General features: G+C 42.0%; 1 protein-coding gene across 1 annotated transcript in view; it reads right to left on the reverse strand.

Moving 5' to 3' along the window:
* Positions 1-22933, reverse strand: part of SHC2 (SHC adaptor protein 2) — a 254964-nt gene that overhangs the window by 99674 nt on the left and 132357 nt on the right. The window contains exons 5-7 of the mRNA XM_077253964.1: positions 11156-11209; positions 11014-11065; positions 1655-1781 (exon numbers count right to left, since the gene is read on the reverse strand). Coding sequence (XP_077110079.1) covers positions 1655-1781; positions 11014-11065; positions 11156-11209 — 233 coding nt within the window. The remainder of the gene's footprint in view (positions 1-1654; positions 1782-11013; positions 11066-11155; positions 11210-22933) is intronic.

Here is a 22933-nt window from a genome sequence, read left to right on the forward strand (position 1 = left end):
GCGGATCCGCAGCATTTTTTGAGGTGCAGAAACGCTGCAGATCCGCAATTGATTTACAGTACAATGTAAATCAATGAGAAAAAAAAATGCTGTGCACACTTTGCGGAAAATCCGCTGCGGAAACGCTGCGGATTAAAAGAAGTAGCATGTCACTTCTTTTTTGTGAATCTGCAGTGTTTTGTACCCATTCCATTATAGAAAACCGCAGGGGTAAAAAACGCAGCAAATCCGCAAGAAAACCGCAGCAAAAACGCACAAAAAAACGCTGCGGAACCGCACAAAAAACCGCAGGTGCGTTTTCTGCCAGGAGAGGCAGAATCCGCACCAGAAATTCCTAAGCCTAATCCGCAACGTGTGCACATAGCCTAAGGGCCTGTGCACACGATGCAGATTTAGTGCAGATCTGCAGCATTTTTTTCTGCTGCAGAAACGCTGCCGATCTGCACTGTGATTTACAGTACAATGTAAATCAATGTGAAAAAAAAAGCTGTGCACATGATGCAGAAAAATCTGCGCAGAAACGCTGCAGATTTCAAAGAAGTGCATGTCGCTTCTTTTGTGCAGTTCTGCAGCGTTTCTGCACCCCTCCATGATAAAAATCCTCACTGGTAAAATCTGCACAAAAACTGCACAGAAACTGCAAAAAAACTGCACAAAATCTGCACAAAATCTGCAACAAAAATGCACAAAAACTGCATCAAATCTGCACCTGCGGATTCTGCCAGGAGATGCAGATTTAGTGCAGAAAATTCTGCACCACATTTCCTACGTGTGCAGTGTTTAACATTCCTTGTTCTTTGTAAGTTCTGTATTCCTTGGGGAGGGCCTATATATTATATGGTCAAGTTTAGGTGTATAATTATGAAATGAGACGCACCTAAAAAATCCTGTGAGCTCCACCTCCTTAGTAAAGATAATAAAAATAAGCATATTGGTTGCACTAAAAAGAGGTACATATCTCTTTAGCAGCATAAAAAATACAAAGAGTAGCATCAGGAATTAAATAACTTCAAACAGAAATAAAATAACAAAGCTGGAGCATTGAAGAATGTTTAAAGTAAGGGAAAAGTCACAACTAATTTGTATATTAAAAGGGTTGTCCAGGACAATTTCTTTTTATTTTACTAAGAATTAACAGGCAGGTAGTAGCTACATACCTGCTTGTTTTTCTGTCGGGCGCCAATCTCCATAGACACATGGCAGTCACAAACTACTCCTGCCAGCGATTCAACGTCTTCCGCTGACGTTACTTCTATTCCACTCCGCCCTCTTGATGGGGCATAAATAAATGCTGCCTACCTGTAGGGAGCCGGCTGTCAATCAGCATGATGCCGGCAGTCACGGCCTGTGTCAGCAGAGCAGCCTGGAAGAAGAGCAGCTGAATCGCCAACAGGAGCGGTCAATGGCCACTCTGTGCTGGCGCCGGGTAGAACAGGTAGGTAGTTAGCAACTGCCTGCATTTTAGTTTTTAGGCCTCTAGTAAAAAAAAAGTCCAGGATAAACCATTTAACAATTAGGTAGCCAAAACATGACGGCTACATAAGCCAAGTCTTACCTACTCTTCATTAGATCAGTTATGTATTTTATCTTTCAGTAGAATATGAATTGAAGCTACGGACTAAAGAATGTGGATCAAATTGGGTTTCCACCGTACCTGTCTGGGGGTGCTGCCACTTTGGGGGGACTGTGCAGGAACTGTTTGAACCTCAACTCAAAAGCTTGTCCTACAGTGCTGATTACACTTTGAGCCAAGCCATCACAGCACTCCAGAATGTGACAGGCTGCGGATGATTTAGGGACACAAGGGGACACATGGGAGGACAGGGATGGTATAAAGTAGGACAGTGAGGGTGGTTTAAGAGACAAAAACACACATTAACACCAAGATGATTTAAAGAGAAGGTCTGAGGTATGAAACAAGGAAAGAAAATTATGGACAGATGGTTATATGTTGCCCATCATATGTCACCTTGACTTGAGGAAGCAATTATTTTCGCTACTAGCATCATCTTTCACATTTTTCTCATCCCGTCATTTCCCTGCTCACCTACTTGTCCCACATCTATGACTTCTACATCACAAAATCATAGTCTGCTGCTTAAAATCGGTGGGGAAGATATATCAATCTGGAGCAAGGTAAACAGGGACAAGTCACCCATAACATCCAATCAGATGGTGCTTTCATTACACAAAAGGCATCTGAAAAATGAGAGCTGGGATCTAACTTGCACAGTCTTGCCCACAGTCTACCATGCCAGTTTCTACTAAACCACTGATGTTTGTTAACCAGCTCAGCATTGCTTGGGTTCTAGAATTTAACTGGATTCTTTAAAGGAAATCTGTTGCCATCCAGCCTGAGAACAGCATAAAGTAAAATCAGAGACCCTGATTCCAGCGATGTGTCACTTACTGGGCTGCTTGCTGTAGTTTTTATAAAGTCACTGTTTTATCACCAGGAGATTATCACTAGATGACCAGTAAACCTGCTGCCAGGTAGACATGAGGTCTGTATGACCCCGCCCCCACCACTGATTGGCGAGAACTGTCAGATCGGCAGAAGATAGAACAGTGATTGTGCATCAAGTAGCCCAATAAGTGGCATCACTGGAATCAGTGTCTCTGCCCCTTCTTTACGCTACTGTTAGATGGCAGCAAAAGCATGTTGACAATAGGTATTCACATACAGTATTTTTCTTCTCTTACCTTTACTTTTGGTTCAAAGAGTACCTTTTACTGGACTTTTTTAACATTTAAACTGAGTACCTCATCCATTTGCCGCTGCTGCAATGATTGTGGCGCACCTTTTCTTTTTTTTGTGCCCCTATATTCCAGAATTTTGCCTATGGTAATAATGTTGCAAATTTTCCATTAACCAACTGAGCTTATACCACAAAACTCTGGGCATTTGCTGTTTTATCCTTTTTACTTTATCCAATCAAAACATGGCCATCCCTCAAAGAAGTTCCATGGTACACGGCCATTTGTTAAAGGGAAAATGTCTATCTTTATTATCAGGGGGCATAACCTGGGAGCAGAGAGGCACAGAAGGGATAAAAAAAACTGTTCCAGAAACAGTGGAGAAGCAGGAGGTACTCAGTTTAGAGTAATAAAACAGGTCATCTTTACATAAAATGTCATAGTTATTTTGTATAATTATCTAGGGATTGCAGATGAGCTAAAATTCTGTTCATTTTATTTGTACTAATTTTAATAATTTAATTTTGCTAAATAAAAAAAAAAATTGTAATAAATGAAATCTACAAATTTGTATATGTTTAACTAAATAAAACCATACAGTGAAAGATATTTTTTACAATCTATTTAAAACTGTTTTCTTTTCAGATTATAGATTTTCTCTTTCGTGCATTTTCTGTGCATGATTTTGGGGGCAGACATCTTGCATGAGTTGATGTTAACAGCATTTAGAGATATTTTCCAACAGCCAACTTGTCTATTAGAATCTGCAGACTAGAGACGTTAATTTGACTAATAAGGCATAGAGTTGTGGATGTGCTCTGCCAGCCATGTAGGGAGGGGGAGGAGATGAGCTGTGACCACCATCTATTGTCATTGGTGGGGTCCAGTGGTTTCTGTATATAGGTGTCACCTTTCATTGTAATCCTCTATGACAAGGAGATGTCTACTGAAAAGCATGTCTACCAAACAGTCGATTATTTGGCTGAACGGTCAGTTTGAAAAACGCAGGTTGAAAAGCGTTCAAAATTACCAAAATTTCTTGAAAATGTATTTAACTTAAGAACTGTATTTAAACAGTAAATTATTTTCTAATGAAATATTCCCTTTGAATGAATACAAAAATGCAGGGAAAAAAATTATAGTAATTTATCCTTTAAAGTGGCAATCTGATCTTCCACATGTATGCCATGTCCACAGCATCCACAGGCATACACATAGAGAACAGCACTAATGGAGAGGAGCAGTCAGTAGAAATACAAATTAATGTGACTTCTCCACTGACAGCAGAGCCCCGCTGTCCAGATAGAGGCAGATCCCATTGGTGCAACTCGCATCTACTATACATTTATAACATACTGGTGCATCTCATAAAATTAGAATATCATCAAAAAGTTAATTTATGTCAGTTCTTCAATACAAAAAGTGAAACTTGTATATTATATAGAGTCATTACAAACAGAGTGATCTATTTCAAGTTTTTATTTCTGTAAATGTTGATGATTATGGCTTACAGCCAATGAAAACCCAAAAGTCATCATCTCAGTAAATTAGAATACTTTATAACACCAGCTTAAAAAAATGATTTTAAAATCTGAAATGTTGGCCTACTGAAATGTATGTTCAGTAAATGCACTCAATACTTGGTCAGGGCTCGTTTGGCATCAATTACTGCATCAATGCTGCGTGGCATGGAGGTGATCAGCCTGTGGCACTGCTGAGGTGTTATGGAAGCCCAGGTTGCTTTGATAGCAGCCTTCAGATCGTCTGCATTGTTGGGTCTGGTGTCTCTCATCTTCCTCTTGACAATACCCCATAGATTCTCTATGGGGTTAAGTTCAGGTGAGTTTGCTGGCTAATTAAGCACAGTGATACTGTTGTTTTTAAACCAGGTATTGGTACTTTTGGCAGTGTGGACAGGTGCCAAGTCCTGCTGGAGAATGACATTTCCATGTCCAAAAAGCTTGCTGGCAGAGGGAATCATGAAGTGCTCTAAAATTTCCTGGTAGACGGTTACTCTGACTTTGGTCTTGATAAAACACAGTGGACCTACACAGCAGATAACATGGCTCCTGAAACCATCATTGATTGTGGATACTTCACACTAGACCTTAGAAATCAAGGTCCCAGAGTCTGGAGAAATAATGGACAGACAGACAATCCAAGCAGCTTGAGGTCAAGTGTGAGGTTCCCACAATCAGTGATTGGGAGCCATGTCATCTGCTGGTGTAGGTCCAATGTGTTTTATCAAGACCAAAGTCAGCGCAGCCATCTACCAGGAAATTTTGGAGCACTTCATGACTCCCTCTGCCGACAAGCTTTTTGGAGATTGAAATTTCATTCTCCAGCAGGACTTGGCACCTGTCCACACTGCCAAAAGTACCAATACCTGGTTTAAAAACAACACTATCACTGTGCTTGATTGGCCAGCAAACTCGCCCGACCTTAACCCCATAGATAATCTATGGGGTATTGTCAAGAGGAAGATGAGAGATACCAGACCAAACAATGCAGAGGAACTGAACACTGCTATCAAAGCAGCCTGGGCTTCCATAACACTTCAGCAGTGCCACAGGCTGATCACCTCTATGCCATGCCGCATTGATGCAGTAATTCATGCCAAAGGAGCCCCAACCAAGTATTGAGTGCAATTATTGAATATACATTTCAGTAGGTCAACATTTTGGATTTTAAAATCATTTTTTCAAGCTGGTGTTATAAAGTATTCTAATTTACTGAGATAATGACTTTTGAATTTTCACTGGCTGCAAGCCATAATCATCAACATTAACAGAAATAAACACTTGAAATAGATCACTATCTTTGTAATGACTCTATATAATATATAAGTTTCACTTTTTGTATTGAAGAACTGAAACAAATTAACTTTTTGATGATATTCTAATTTTGTGAGATGCACTTGTATATGCCATAAATGCTGGAGACCAAACTACCCTTTAATCAACTCCTGTTCTTTAATGTTATAATTATAATAATAAAGAATTCTTCTGTGCATGTCTCAGGAGCTTGATCATGCCCACCATCTCCTCCTCCTCCTCATCTCATATATCTGGCTGCAGCAAAAGCATTCCTGATGTGCTCCACTCCAAGTGTGACAAAATATCACTAGACCATGCCCTCTCTCATCGCCTGCAGTGCATGTCTACACTAACTTGCATGTAGCTTCAAATCTTATTTTTTCAACAATAGCACTTTGGATTGCTACAAGGTAGAATAACAGTAAAAATAATAACTACAGTGGGGAAAATAAGTATTTGATACACTGACAATTTTGCAAGTTTTCCCACCTACAAAGAATGGAGAGGTCTGTAATTTTTATCTTATCTACACTTCAACTGTGGGAGACAGAATCTTGAAAAAAAAAATCCAGAAAATCACATTGTATAATTTTTACATAATTTGCGTTTTATTGCATGAAATAAGTATTTGATTCAATAGAAAAACTGAACTTAATATTTGGTACAGAAACCTTTGTTTGCAATTACAGAGGTTAGATATTTCCTGTAGTTGATGACCAGGTTTGCACACACTGCAGCAGGGATATGCTCACTCCTCCATACAGAACTTCTCCAGACCTTTCAGGTTTCGGGGCGGTCACTGGGCAACATTGAGTTTCAGCTGCCTCACATGATTTTCCAGGACCTTGAAATGCTTCTTATGGAGCCACTCCTTAGTTGCCTTGGCTGTGTGTTTTGGAGTATTACCATGCTGTCAGACCCAGACACAACTGATCTTCAATGCTCTTACTGAGGGAAGAAGGTTTCTGGCCAAAATCTCTCAATGCATAAACCCAACCATCCTCCCTTCGATACGGTGCAGTCGTCCTGTAAAATTTGCAGAAAAGCACCCCAAAAATATGATGTTTCCCTAACCATGCATGGTTGGGACTGTGTCCTTGGGGTTGTACTCATCCTCCTTATTCCTCCAAACACAGAGTGGATTTGGTACCAAAAAGTTCTACCTTGGTATCATCTGAGCACATGACCTTCTCCCATGCCTCCTCTGGATCATCCATTTGGTCATTGGCAAACTTCAAAAGGGCTTGAACATGTGCTGGCATGAGAAGGAGAACCTTGTGTGTCCTGCAGGATTTTAATCCATAAAGGTGTAGTGTGTTACTAATGGTAATGTTTGAGACTATGGCCCCAGCTCTCTTCAGGTCAGTGATCAAGTCCTCCCTTGTAATTCTGGGCTGATTCCTGACCTTTCTCAAAATCATTCTTATGGGCCAGGCCCGGTCAATAATAGAAGAGTCTGTAACATAATAAATAAGATGCTTGACATGAAATCTCCTAAGAAATATTGGAGCATTAATATAATTTTTAGGGACCCAACATCTATTTTTGGGACCGTGTCCCTTTCAGTCTATCAAACAGAAGAGAATCCCATGGACCTTCTTACAGTTAAGAATTTCGCTAATCTCATTGTCCATGTCATGATCAAAAGTAGAAGCAGAAGCTGTCTTGATAGTAGGAGAGATTATATTGAGGACCAGAATATGTAGAAAAGAGAAATGAAAAGCATTTGGAATTTTTAACGTGGGAGGTAACTTCAGATGGAAAGTGACTGGATTGATTTGCTGAATAATCTGGACTGGACAAATAAACTTGAGAGCAATTTCTTACAACAAGTCTTTAAGCGGATGTTTTGGGTGGAATGCCAAACTTTATCACCAGGATAGATGTTGGGAACAGGTTGATAGTGTTTATCAGGACTCTTATTTCCTTTAGCCACTGCTGCTGCTGCCAAATTGGATTGTACCTCAGTCCAGATGTCATGAATGTCCTGAAAGACACTATTCAGAACAGGAAGATTACTTTGATCTTTGATGAGATTGGCAGAGGAAGACAAGGCTCTGAACCATTCATTGTGACAAATGGAGATTTTCCCTATGACCCAGATAATGAATGAATTATTTTGAGCAAAGTCAGCCCAAGAAAGCAAATCTGGCCAATTATCTCAATGAGAAAGAAAATTTGTAGGTATTGCTTCACAGATTGATTGATTCTCTCAGTTTGCCCATCACTGCGAATGTGATAGGTAGTAGAAGAGATGACTAATGGGATTTTTAGATTCTTGCAAAGTGTCCTCTAGAACTTAGAAATTGAACACTACAGTCAACAGTATACAAGCTGGAAAGCCATGGAATTGGTAAATTTATTTAAAAAACATTTAGTCCAGCTGTGGAGCAAATAGAAGTCCTGGTAAAGGAGCAAAACAAATTGCAAGGAGAGGCACATTATTGCAAGCCAATTGTGATGACAGCATACGGAACTGAACAATGCTACTTCATATTCAAGCACCACCTTCTCCCAGAGCTGGCCTTAAATGGCCTAAGGTGATAATGTCAGAGGAGTTCACTAGGCTATCTGAGAAACTCTCGACATGAACTACTGCAAGGGGAAGCGACCATAGGAAAAGGGAGCCAGGTGCAGTGCTTGTGCCGGGACAGGTAACACTTGGAGGTCATTAAATAACTGATGACATATACTAAGAAACTACTGTGTTGTCACCGTTAGCTGCATGACATATGAGCAGAGACTTGGCTGTAATGCAGCCGATAACCCTTTGGCCATGTAAATCTGACATGGTTGTCAATCGGCTCCATAAATATTTATTGTTAAGTAGTTGAAGAATTTTTATGGTTGCTCAGTTTTGCAGGTTTACTCAGAAAATCATATGGTAATTAGCATTCATTTGTCTTGATGTGGAGAAACATTGCTGCATGCTGCCCAAAGCCCAACAATAATTGTGCACATGTCTATGAATTAGAATAAGACACATGCATGATACTTGCAGGGTGCCAAGTAATTACTCACCTTCAATAGTACATTGCTTATCTCCATAAATGCTCCACTCAGAAGCTGCCTAGGCTTAGGGGGTGCATTGTCGCTCTGGATTGTTACTTTAATTGAGCTTACCAAAGAAAACACTCCTTGATTAGAGGTGGCTCGATCTGGATATCTCAGTGATTGTTGATCACTTTGGGAAGACTATCGTTCTAAGACATGCCATTAGCCAGTTTGCTAAGCCTTGCAACCACCTTCTGTTAATTATATTGTAAACAATATTAAAGGACTGTTTTTTGCCTGTTAACAACAGCCAAGCTCTCTGTCTAAACTCTAAAGTGTAACCACCAACGTCTGTTCGTTTATTCTGATACATAATAAGCTCTACCCTCTCCTAGTGTATTATTATTATTGTTGTTATACATTTTTATAGCGCCATTTATTCCATGGCGCTTTACATGTGAACGGGGCAAATATAGACAAGTACAATAAACATGAGTAAAACAAAGCACACACAAGTACAGGAGGAGAGAGGACCCTGCCTGCGAGGGCTCACAGTCTACAGGGGATGGGTGAGGATACACTAGGAGAGGGAAAAGCTGGTCATGCGGCGGTTCAGTAGACTGAGGATCAAGGCCGGTTGTAGGCTTGTCGGAAGAGGTGGGTTTTCAGGTTCCTTTTGAAGGTTTTCGTGGTAGGCGAGAGCCTGATGTGTTGGGGTAGAGAGTTCCAGAGTAGTGATGAGCGAATATACTCGTTACTCGAGATTTCTCGAGCATGCTCGGGGGTCCTCCGAGTATTTTTTAGTGCTCGGAGTTTTAGTTTTTCATGCCGCAGCTGAATGATTTACATCTGATAGCCAGCATAAGTACATGTGGGGGTTACCTGGTTGCTAGGGTAAAAACTAAAACTCCAAGCACTAAAAAATACTTGGAGGACCCCCAAGCATGTTCGAGAAATCTCGAGTAACAAGTATACTCGCTCATCACTATTCCAGAGTATAGGGGAAGCACGGGAGAAGTCTTGGATGCGGTTGTGGGAGAAAGAGATGAGAGTGGAGTAGAGAAGTGTATCCTCACCCATCCCCTGTAGACTGTGAGCCCTCACGGGCAGGGTCCTCTCTCTTCCTGTACTTATGTGTGCCTTGTTTTACTCATGTTTATTGTACTTGCCTATATTTTCCCCGTTTACATGTAAAGCGCCATGGAATAAATGGCGCTATAAAAATGTATTATAATAATAATAGTAATAAAATAATAATAATAATAATTGCTTTATTCTGATCTGTGTCTTTGTTATAACGCCTCCACTCTAAAGTGTAACCGCCATCCTCTGTTCTTTTATCCTCATGTGTAACTGCAAAGCACTGTGCCCTAATATTGCATTCATCTGTAATGTAGGTGACTGGATGTAACGCACAGATAATGTAAGGCAGTAGCACTCATTAAACTATATAATTCTGTTTAAATACTATAGTAATTTACAGTAATTACAAACAGTTGGTGATAATAATAACAAGGCAACTCAAACCACAAAGCAAATAACAATGAGTTAAATAGCAATGAAACTTCTCCACTATATAATACTAATGTGACGTCCTCTTCATGAAGGTGGTACACCCATTCACAGGAGATATCACATAGGATGTCTTTTTTATTACGGCCCTGGATCTTCACTGCTTGACCATCGGTGAAGGTTTTCTAGGCCTGGAGCGGAGAGGACTGGGGTCAGGTACTTGACAGGCAATGTTTGGTCTCTGGGTCTTGATCAGAGCAGGGAGCAGGTCCTGGTCTTGAGCGATGAAGTCCAGACGCAGTTTGAACCTTGTCAGATGGTGACTGGCACCCTGGTGGCGCAGACTTCCCACTGAGGCCTGTCATGATGGCCTCAGCGGCATCCCTAGTATATGTCTGCCCCTCTCTCTTTCTTGACACCAAATCTGCCTGCAGTTTGGTGTGCAGGGCTTTTATATCCCATGACTCTGTCATGCGATTCCCCTGACTGGATCCAGCACACAAAGCTGCTCCCCCTGCATTTTTTCCAGTACATATTGATTCCACCTGATTGCACCCAGGCAGCAGATGGCAGTCTTTCCTCAATATGGTCACATCTTGCAAGAGTTCTTCAGGAGTATCAATGCTTCCTCTTACATATTTGCCAAGGTTGTGTCCTTGTTGAGAAAATATAATCACGCTGTGTAGCTGCTACATAACAATGCAATACAAGTGAATGGAGCTCCAGTGGTTCCATGACAAATAAGTCCCAAAAAATCCAACAAGATAGGGATATGACCACTGGAATCATATTGCAGTGACACATATTGAACTTTGGCCATGAGACCTATATCGTGACAAAGGTTCGCATGTTGATCTAGCCTAACTCAGTACAAATTGAAAATACAGTTCTGGTTGGCACAGCTAATGGATCAAGCTGCTTTTTTTCAGAGGTAGTAATAATGAAAATAAAATAACTTCATATTACGATAAAGGGCAATTCACATACTATGTACCTCTTTGGTTAATAGGGTCCTTGGCCACGTATGCCACATAATCTGTTGTATCCTAGCAAAGAAAAGGAAATGTGATGGATTATTCTCAGCTAATTTAATTTCACTTGAAGTACATTGGACTTGTACTTGAAAGATTGCTTACCACATCCCCTCCTGATGCAAAGGAGATTGCTTGCATGTGATGATTAGCAATAACCTGTAAAAAAAAGCACAAAAAGTATGTTTGTGTAGAAGGGAATTTATATGGATTCATTCCCCCATGTGCATTGTCAGAGAGCAATATACACTAACACTCACAGTGCAAGGAGAATACTTGGAATATACCATAACTCATTAACTGCCACGACTACAAGAAAAAAGTAATATATTTACATGTCACTCAAGGGGAAAGCTGATTATACTTTGTGATCCCAAGGTGACTTTATACACTATATGAACTACACAGGCTGAGAGAGTCAGGAAAAAACCCACTGGGGCATATTTATCAAAGCTGTCTAATTATTAGACACTGAAAGTGTATTGCACCTGCGATGGGTGAAAACGCTATGGATATCAACTGTATATGACAGTTGACCATGCAGCATTGGTCACGAAGGGTTATTGAACAAATTGGGGCCAATTAACCCCTTAGATGCAATGTTAGTCGTGACAGTGGTATCTACATGGGAGAAGGCTCCCTCTTTACTCTTTCGGCATCCCATGATCATGTCAATAAAATAATGATCTCGAGGTACGTTAGTCTTAGGCCCTGCCATTAGCAGGCTGTGTCAGATTGTGTCAGTGTAAGCATTCATTCAAATGTCAGTTATTTTTCTTGTACAAGAAAAATGGTCAGAGTTTCGTCATTGTTTTTGATCAGATTTTCATCAGTGTTTGATCAGCTTCATCAATTTTTCTCAGATGTTATACAAAAAGGTTTCTCAATATTTTCCTCTTAAACAGTCCATGAATATCAAATAACATATGATTGGTATTTGAGTGATGTTCAATTTTTTACTGCATCCCAAAAATATGAATAAAAAGCAACCAAAAGATGCTATGCACCTCAAGATAGTACCAATAAAACCTTCAACTTGTCTGGCAATAAATAAGCCCTTATACAGTTCTTTTAGACAAAAAAGTAAAGAAAAAAGTTATAGCTCTCAGAATATGATAAAAAAAAATTTTTAAATATGAGAAGCCTTTTAAGTGTTCAAATGGAGCAAAACATTACAAAAAATATAAAAATCTTATATCACTGAAATCTCACTGATCTGAAGAATAAAGTTGTCTTATCTCTTATACCACGCAATGAACAGCGTAAAAAAATGAAATTAAAAACAATAATTCTTGAACTGCTGTTTATTTGTTCATTCTGTCTCCCAAAAAGCAGAATAAGGATTGGTCCACGTTTATCTTGTGCACTATATGTTGAGGTTTCGGTTTAAGTCCCGCAAAGATGTAATTCAGATGAAACCCTAGACTCAAATATAATGAGAAAGATGGAGTCCTTTGAACTCCATCTGGCCTCTGTCCCAGTGGTGTCTTATTATTTTAGGTGTCTTTTTAGCACAAAAAACTTGAAAAAATCCAGCTCCAGGAGAAAGAAATATATTTAGTTAAAATCCAAATTTTATTTTGAATAACATGATAAAAATCCCAATAAGAAGTGGCTGAAAAGAGGATTACATAACAGCCCTCACTGAACGCATTTCAAACACTATTGTGTTCTTAGTTTTCAGTACTGAAGACTAAGAACACAATAGTGTTTGAAACGCGTTCAGTGAGGGCTGTTATGTGATCCTCTTTTCAGCCACTTGTTATTGGTATTTTTATCATGTTATTCAAAATAAAATTTGGATTTTAACTAAACATATTTCTTTCTCCTGGAGCTGTATTTTTTCAAGTTTTTTCCTGCATTTACTATGTCATTGGCTGGACGTTTATCCTTGTTCGGATGTCTTCACAACATTTGGATTCTTGTGGGTGAACTGAATATTTTTCTTTTTGTATATCTTTTTAGCACACAAAAGTGTTGTTGACCACAGTTGTAGGAAATCCTAAAACAATGGACACCACTAGAATAGACGCCAAATGAGGTCCAAAGAGTCTCCATCTGCATCATTTTTATATTTCCGTTGGAGGTTTAATCTGAATCGCATTTGGGGGGATTTAGATGGAAATTCATCTTTAGTGCTCAGAGTAGAGAATAGGATAAATATGAGCTTAGCTTTAATGAAAGCAAACAAAAAATGTCATGTACTCCAAAATGTTAGCAATAAAAACTACAACTTATCCCACAGTAAGCAAGTCCTCACACAGGTCCACCAGCTGTTAATGGAATTCTAGGGTGTTTTCACATTATGAGTAGGACAAGTGCTTAGGAAAAATGACGCTCACAATTAAAATTCAATGAAATCTGTGCTCATAAATCCAAGTGAAACCACTCCCTTCTGAGTTCCCCACTGCCTAAACAACAGATAGCATCCACAGGTTTGACATTGCTTTAATGGTGATAGCCCACTTAACAAATTATGGGGTGCATGTGTTAGGTTGAACAATTAATAAAATGTTCACTTAAGTTGCCTACTCCTGGCCTAATGGATATTGATCAGGTGCGCACTAAAGAAATAACATATGACAACACACAGTCAGATGTAAACTCTCCTTGATCAATCTATGGCTCAGCTCCAAGGGCTTTATTTAGTCAGAACACAGGTTTATATAACCCCTGTAAGGGGGGCTTGGTTAGCTCTAAAATGGGAGTGCTCGTATGTATTCCATTGGTTAGTGGATTGGGCATAGGGCAAGTCTGTGGGTGGATCCATGAGGTCATCAGGGTGGGTTGGTCCATGAGGTCATCAAGGTGGGCGTCACTGTGGGTGGATCCATGAGGTCATCAGGGTGGGCATCATCTTGGATATCAGCACATGGTGTGCTGATACAGGAAATGGCAGCCATCTTTACGGTCTCACTGATCATCTTGGATATCAGCACATGGTGTGCTGATACAGGAAATGGCAGCCATCTTTAGTGTCTTACTTTGATCTGAGAAAGCTTATGTAAGGTTAAAAAATACACGTTATGGGTTGCTTCTCTCAATCTCTTATGTCTTGAGGTTAATTAAGTATTTGATCTTATGGCTCCCCTCAACAGCCCCCCCTAAATACTTAATTAACCGTTTTGTTTTTTTTCTTGTTCCCACCGTGGTTCCCTAACCCACCAGTGTTAAGTGTCACTATGACATCAGAGGCTTCATGACAATACGGATGCTATAGACACCAGAGAATGTGTGACCAATTATGGGTATATCAGGAGATATATCAGAGCGCGCTACCTGTGTCCTCGGGACTTTCCTACCTGCTGGATCTATTACTCTCCAATCTCCCATCTCCATGGTTACATAAAATACACATGTCACTAACCCTGATGTATCACATCCTAGATCTGACCGTCTCACTGGGGAGGCGGGAATTGGAGTTTTCACAAGTTTGAGACAAGTTTTCCCTTGTGGAAAACCTCCCTTTGTAGCTGGACTTTGACAAGCAGGTCAGATCCTACTCTGTCCCTAACTGTCTAACACATTTACAATGTGAGAGATGGATCCAGGAGGCGCTCAGCATCCCTGACCAAAGTAGGAGTAGTCGGGAGCATATGGTAGGGACCCTCAAATCTCAACTCCAGGGATGTCTTTCTGATGAACTTCTTTACCAGCACGTAGTCACCAGGTTGGAAAGTATGGGTACCTTCAGTGGAATCTGGACCTGGAATGGATGATAAAACTTGTACATGTGTTACTGACAGCTTTTTAGTAAGGACAATTACATAATTTACAAGAGTATCACTTCCTAAGGCCTAGCTGTTATGGAAAATATTGACCCAACCTTGGAGGCCCCCCAAAAAGAATCTCATATGGTGTGAGTTTAGTGGGACCCCTTGGAGTGTTTCTCACTGAGTATAAGGCAATGGGCAAAATGTCTGTCCAAGGAAGTCTGACCTCCTGACTGGCTTTCAGTATTTTATTTTTCAATGTGCCATTCAATCATTCTACTTTCCCACTGCTCTGGGGGTGATATGGAGTATGTAAACCCAAATCAGCTCCCACCAATGTCCATAGTTCCTTAGTCAGTGCTGCAGTGAACGCAGGTCCTTGGTCACTCTCAATTACCTCTGAGACCCCATATCTGCATACTACTTCAGTCATCAGTCTCTTAACAGTCACTCTGGCAGTCGTGTTTGTTACTGGATAGGCTTCGGGCTATCCTGAGAACATGTCAGTCACTACCAGTACATATTCGTACTTCCCTACTTTTGGCATTTGAATGTGATCAATCTGAATTCTCTGAAAGGGATAGAGTGGTTTAGCCAAATGTTTCTGAGTAACTTTCTGAGGCGGTGCTGGATTGCATGTTGCACACACAAGGCATGACTTGCAATATTTTTGGGTGACAGTAGAGATTCCAGGTGCCATATAAGTCTTCCAAATCAGGTCATTCATCTGATTCTTGCCTCTGTGGGTGATACCGTGTGCCCATTCTGTCACTGAGGGGTACAGATTACGGGGTAGACAGACCTTTTTGTTCATCCTCCAGACTCTATCTTCATCCTTTTTAGCTCCTCCTTCTTGCCATGACTTCTTTTCATCATCTGATGTCTTGTCTTGATGTAGATGGATAATCCTCACAAGAGAGCCTTTAGTCCCTTCTTCAGTGTCTTGTGACATGTACACCGCTGCTTTCTCTTTCCCAAATGGATCCGCAGCATAGGTCTTTGCTGTTTTGTCAGCAAAGAAGTTCCCCCTTGCTTCTGGAGAATTCAATCTCCCGTGAGCTTTGATCTTGATCACTGCAACCTCCAAAGGTAGATCTAGAGTGGCCACAAGTTCTTGTATGATAGCAGCATGTTTCACAGGAGTTCCACTGGATGTTAGGTATCCTCTGGCTGTCCAGATACTGCCGAAGTCATGAGCCACTCCGAAAGCATATCTTGAATCCGTGTAGATGTTGACCACCTTCTCTGTCGCTTCCTGACAAGCCAACGTCAAATTTTTAAGTTCCGCTTCTTGTGCTGACATGCGCGGTGGTAGTGATCCAGCTGAGATGACCTGGTCATGTGTAACCACGGCATAACCCATATGGAACCTTCCTGTTTCATCTGCAAGTCTGGAACCATCAGTGAAGAACGTCAGGTCAGCATGTGGGAGTGGGTCTTCAGACACGTTTTTCTTGGAGGCTGCTTCTTCCTGCATTTGTTCGAGGCAGTCATGATCCTCTGAGTGTGTAGAGGCATCTTTTCCGAGAGCATCAGTATCATCATCCACATCCCCCCTGGAAAGAGGAAGCAGCGTGGATGGGTTGAGGATGATGCAGCAGACAAGAGTGACATTATCTGGAATCAAGAGGGAACAGTGGAGTCTCATATGACGCTGCAGCGACAGGTGTTTAGGTTGAGTCTGGCCTAGAATAGCTTTTATGTCGTGTGGAGCCATTAAGAGAACCGGATGTCCTAAGATGATATCAGAAGTTTTGTCCAGAAGCATATGTCCAGCATGAATGGCTCTGAGGCAAGTCGGGGAAGCTTGAGACACAGAGTCTAGGCGAGCAGAGTAATAGCCAATTGGTCTTGTTCTTCCCCCATGTTTTTGAGAAACAAGTAAAAAGGTAGTTGATAATTTGGGATTCCAAGAGCTGGTGCAGACTGTATGGCCTGTTTAAGAGCATAGAAAGCTTCCACAGATTTAGGACGTAGTGGAAACGCTGACGTCTTAAGGTCATTAAGTTGGATCAGCTTGGAGCTTAAGTTGCATCAGCTTGGAAGCATCTGGAATCCATTGGCGACAATATGTGATAAGTCCTAAAAAAGCTTGTAACTGCTTAGGTCCTTTTGGTAGAGGAATGGTCTTAATAGCAAGTTTCCTTTCATCCGTTAGGTGTTTCAATTTTGGAGAGAGACAGTGGCCTAAAAACACGACTTTAGGCTGACACCACTGGACTTTGTTGAGGGACACCTTACAGTCTTGTTGTGCAAGATGAAGAAGAAGACTGAGAATTGACTCTTCAGCGGTCGCCTGATTAGGACAGCATAGTAGGAGATCATCCACATATTGAAGGACAACTTGATGGTTATTCTCTCTCCACGGCTGTAGACAAGTGGCAAGGGCCTGAGAGAAATGACTTGGTGAGTTCTGTGCTCCTTGTGGTAAGACCGTCCAGGTATATTGTGATCCTCTGTAAGTGAAAGCAAACAGGTACCAATCTTCTGGATGCAGTGGTATGCTGAAGAAAGCATTGGCCAGGTCTATGACAGTGAAACGTTCTGCATCTGATGGTATTTGCGACAGCAATGTATGTGGATTGGGCACAATGGGACTTTCTAGTACAGTTGCTGCGTTAACAGCCCGGAGATCTTGAATCATACGATACTTTGGGGCTTCTCCTTTTAATGTCCTCTTCTTTATTGGAAACAAAGGTGTGTTACAGGGAGAGTTACATTTGACTAGTGCCCCGTTCTCCAAGAGAGTCTTGATTTGAGTGGCCAAAGACTCTTCCTGGACAGATTTGAGTGGGTATTGGGGCACCCTAGGAAACTGAGCTCCAGGTTTAAGAATGACCCGTACCGGGGGCACAGCAAGACGGCCAATATCTTCAGGGCCAGTAGACCATAGAGTAGATGGAACTTGTGACATCACTTCTGGCGGAACACTCGAGACTGTATTAGCAGATTCATCCATCTTCATAAGCAGAGGTGCAGCTTGAAGTTGACACTCTTCGCTCGGATCGAGCGGGTCAGTGATGGTGATGGTGAGACCATCTGATGAATAGGCAATAGTTGCTCTCAGCTTTTGGAGAAGGTCTGCTCCCAGAAGGTTGGTAGGACAAGTGGGGGACACCACTAGATGCATAAACACATCTTCGTATGGTCCAACCTGTATCTTACGGGTGAGCTTGTTAGAAGTAGGCTTGCCATCCACTCCCACGCATGTCACGGCTTCAGAGGATATCAGATCGGGAAAAGGCAGGTCCTGTAATCTGATAACACTTCTGGCTGCACCTGTATCCACTAGAAACAGTAACATTCTCCTCGATCTCTCTGCAGCTTTTGACACGGTTGACCACCCTCTCCTACTCTCTAGGCTCCAGTCACTAGGCATTAAGGACACTGCTCTCTCCTGGTTCTCTTCCTATCTTTCTGAATGCTCCTTCAGTGTTCTGTTCTCCGGCTCCACTTCATCTCCTCTTCCTCTCACTGTCGGGGTACCTCAGGGCTCAGTCCTTGGCCCCCTTCTCTTCTCCCTCTACACAGCCCCAATTGGACAGACCATCAGCAGATTTGGCTTTCAGTACCATCTTTATTCTGATGACACACAACTATACACATCATCCCCTGACCTTACCCCTGCTGTACTACAGAACGCCACTGACTGTCTGTCCGCAGTCTCTGACATCATGTCCGCTCTCTATCTGAAACTCAACCTCTCCAAAACTGAACTTCTTCTGCTCCCACCTTCTACTAACCTCCCTAAATCTGACATTTCCCTCTCCATGGGTGGCACCATAATAACACCTCGGCAGCAGACACGCTGTCTGGGTGTTATGTTTGACTCTGATCTCTCCTTCACCTCCCACATACAATCTTTTGCCCGCTCGTGCCGCTTACACCTAAAGAACATCTCTAGAATCCACCCTTTTCTCACCATGGAGACAACAAAAACTCTCACTGTCGCCCTAATCCACTCCCGTCTGGACTGCTGTAATGCTCTATTAATTGGCCTCCCCCTCCCACGACTTTCCCCTTTCCAGTCTATCCTTAATGCGGCAGCCAGAGTTGTCCATCTGGCTAATCGTTACTCGGACGTGTCCGCTCTTCGCCAGTCGTTACACTGGCTGCCCATTCATTACAGGATACAATTCAAAGTACTTGTTCTCACCCACAAAGCTCTCCACAGTGCGGCACCCCCTTACATCTCCTCCCTCATTTCTGTCTATCGGCCTAGCCGACCGCTGCGCTCTGCAAACGACTTTCGACTAACCTCTGCACTAATCCGTACCTCCCACTCCCGACTCCAAGACTTCTCCCGTGCTGCGCCAATCCTCCGGAATGCTCTACCCCAAGATATTAGGACCATCCACAACTTGCATAGTTTTAGGCGCTCGCTCAAAACACATTTGTTCAGAGCGGCCTATCACGTTCCCTAATCAAACTCATTTTATGTTTGTGTGTGTGTAGCCCATTCACACACACACACTATCTCCACCTACCCCCCACTCTCTGAAGATGGCTGGACCATCATTGTAAATACATCATTGTAAATACACACCTGTACTTTGTATCTCCCCACCTCATTGTAGATTGTAAGCTCTCACGAGCAGGGTTGTCTTATTTCATCTTATTTTGTCTTATTTTGCTTTATTACTGTATTGTTAACATTGTTACCCATGATTGTTGTGTTTGAAACTGTTAAACTGTAAAGCGCTGCGGAATATGTTGACGCTATATAAATAAAGATTATTATTATTATTATTATTATTATTAAGGGTTTGCCTTGAACGTCCTTTGGCTATAGGACCAGAAATAGAAGCCAAAGTAGTAGACACGGGCTTGCTCTTGTCCTATCGGGTACTTAGATCCATCAGAGCTGCTGTGTGACTGACATCTGGATGCATCTGAGCTTGTAGTGGTCGTGCGTAGTATTGGTCATTGTAACAAGGATAGCTGAATCTGCGATTATCCTCGTTGTGATTCCCGAATCTGCGTCTTGGAAAATGGGCCCTACAATCCCGTTTTCGGTGACCTGGGTTGCCACAATTGAAGCAGACATCTTTGCTATGAGGTGATAGAAGTTTCTGGTTTTGATATTGCACATCAGTCCATAGAATATGGGTCTTTTTGTTCAAGGTTATCGATTTCTCAGGGAGTGTTTTTTCGAATCCCTTAGCTATTGTTAAAACATCCTTAGGATCCAATGTAGCATATTCAGGTCTGATTGCTTGAAATTGCTTCCTCAGGGCTTCCCGAAGGCCTTCAACAATAGAGGAGATGAGCAGTGTTCGTTGAACTTTTATTTGGTTACTGAAGCCAAGGTCATTAAACATTTGGGCTAAGCAAGCATGATATCTCTCCACCGATTCCCCTGGTTCCTGCGTGACATCCTTGAAAGATGTTGACTGATCAGCCAACTTATCCGAGGCCCATGTCTTAAGTTGTTGGTAGAACAAAATACCAGAGTCCCATGTGGTGTCACTGGCAAGTGAGGCATCATTGAACGCGATCTCCATAACAGGCCAATATGCATCGCCCGCTTTAAGATTTGCCAGGGAAATGAGATCTTGCCATGTGGCTGAATAATTCCTTTGGATTTGAAGCATGCTTCTGTAGAAAGGCATCGGCTGTTTTTCTGGATCTGGAAGTTGGTTCAACAGAGTAGCAGCTTGCTGGGGTGTAAACTTGACGTAGAGGCTGGGCTCCTCAGACATGAGCATTGGCACTGTTGGTGGTGGCACCTGAGGCGGGAGTAGAGATGGCATCGGGAGTACAGATGTAATGCCTTGTGTATGAGGAGCAGGAGGAGGTAATAGTCCTGGAATGAGGGGCTCTATTTGGGCAGCTCCAGTATCATGGTGTGGGGTCCAGGTGACACAAGCAGTCTTAAAAGCTTTACAGTCCTGTCCTCATTATTAATTAACCTGATTTCAGAGAATGCTTGGGGGGTTACACTTGTTTATTATAATTCCAATGATTTCCCTTGTACATGCATGAACAGGGAAACCGAAAGTGCCAACAAGAATGGCGGGAATTGTCAAGGTCTCAATCTGCTCACTAATATTTGGCTGCTACCAGAATTACAATTGCCATCCACAAAATGGCTGCTACCAGAATTACATTTGCCATCCACAAAATGACTGCTACCAGAATTACATTTGCCATCCACAAAATGGCTACTGCCAGAATTACATTTGCCATCCACAAAATGGCTACTGCCAGAATTACATTTGCCATCCACAAAATGGCTGCTGCAAGGATTACATTTGCCATCCACAAAATGGTTGCTGCCAGCATTAACACATTTGCCAACCACAAAATGGCTGCTGCCAGCATTAACACATTTGCCATCCACAAAATGGCTGCTGCCAGAATTAACACATTTGCCATCCACAAAATGGCTGCTGCCATCAGAATAAGCATATGGCCCATCCACAAAATGACTGCTGCCAGCATTAACACATTTGCCATCCACAAAATGGCTGCTGCCATCAGAATAAGCACATGGCCCTGGGCGACCATTATACGGTGGTGGCCGCTCACAGGATACATTTTTGTAATACACATAACTCAGAACTCTACCCTTTTTATTCCTTTCATCTTCTACCCAATTTTCTCTATACAAACTTTCAGAGACTCTTTCCCCTGCCCTAGCAGTAGACAACAATCCATTATTTTCTAGGATACTTTTTCTTTCTTTCAAGACAATCTTCCACTCCAGGGGCTGTAACCTTCCCCCTTCTGGCATTCTACACAACTTCATGAGCTTTTTACATTGTTTAACATGACTCTTCCCTTCATGAGTCACTACTAATGTACACGGGTCTAACTTGCCATCTGAATTTGGCTTAGTGCCAATACGGCAGAACTGCATTAATTTCTCCATCTTTCTATAGATATATATATCTCTCTATCAAGATAACAAACACCAAACAAACAATAAGACGGGGGAGATGACTCAAACCTGAGATTCTAAAGGGAACTGAGTCTGCAGCACACAGTTCCTATTCCTTCTTGTCATGTGGTCCCTGTCTGACTTCCGTGTTCCGTACTTTACAAACCAATTGTTCCCTACTTAATCAAATTACTCCTAAATTATTAGGCCCCGTGCTGAGTCAATTCACTCGAAGTCACAAGGCAAAACTAAATTTAATTGGCTCGAACTGAGTCAACTCACTCGAAGTTTACGGGCCGCTACACAATTTATTAGGCTCCGAACTGAGTCATCTCACTCGAAGTTAACGGGCCCCTACTAGGCCGAGTCAATTCACTCCAGGTCCTAGTCTCTCCTATACAGAACTGAAAATCGTATCACAGGCGACAACCGTGTACTGTACCACAGACAAAATTTTTTTTTTTTTCAACACTGAAAAATTTGCTTTTTTTTTCTCTCTTAACTACCAGTCATCTCCCCTCTTCACAACACGTAACAGGCAGTAGGCAACTAAAACATGTGACGGTTCTTGCAATTAAATGACCAGCAGCGGAGAGACCCTTCTGCCGTCTTACAGATACCACGAAAACCGGACACGGTCAGGCAATCTGCACAGGATACCCCGAAGGACACAGGTAAAGACTACAGATTATAAAAATCAGCAGACTTACCGTGTTCTGATAAGGAGGTGATCAGTCTGCAGGTTCAGGGTATTCAGCGTGTCCTGCCTTTCCACTCGCCGGTCCTCAGGGTTCAGGGCTCTTTCTCTGCTGGCCCCAGGTTGGGCTGCCAAATATGTTTGGTTGAACAATTAATAAAATGTTCACTTAAGTTGCCTACTCCTGGCCTAATGGATATTGATCAGGTGCGCACTAAAGAAATAACATATGACAACACACAGTCAGATGTAAACTCTCCTTGATCAATCTATGGCTCAGCTCCAAGGGCTTTATTTAATCAGAACACAGTTTTATATAACCCCTGTAAGGGGGGCTCGGTTAGCTCTAAAATGGGAGTGCTCATATGTATTCATTGGTTAGTGGATTGGGCATAGAGCAAGTCTGTGGGTGGATTCATGAGGTCATCAGGGTGGGTTGGTCCATGAGGTCATCAAGGTGGGCGTCACTGTGGGTGGATCCATGAGGTCATCAGGGTGGGCATCATCTTGGATATCAGCACATGGTGTGCTGATACAGGAAATGGCAGCCATCTTTAGTGTCTTACTTTGATCTGAGAAAGCTTATGTAA

The sequence above is a fragment of the Ranitomeya variabilis genome, chromosome 1 (assembly GCF_051348905.1).
Source record: "Ranitomeya variabilis isolate aRanVar5 chromosome 1, aRanVar5.hap1, whole genome shotgun sequence".
Taxonomy (NCBI): domain Eukaryota; kingdom Metazoa; phylum Chordata; class Amphibia; order Anura; family Dendrobatidae; genus Ranitomeya; species Ranitomeya variabilis.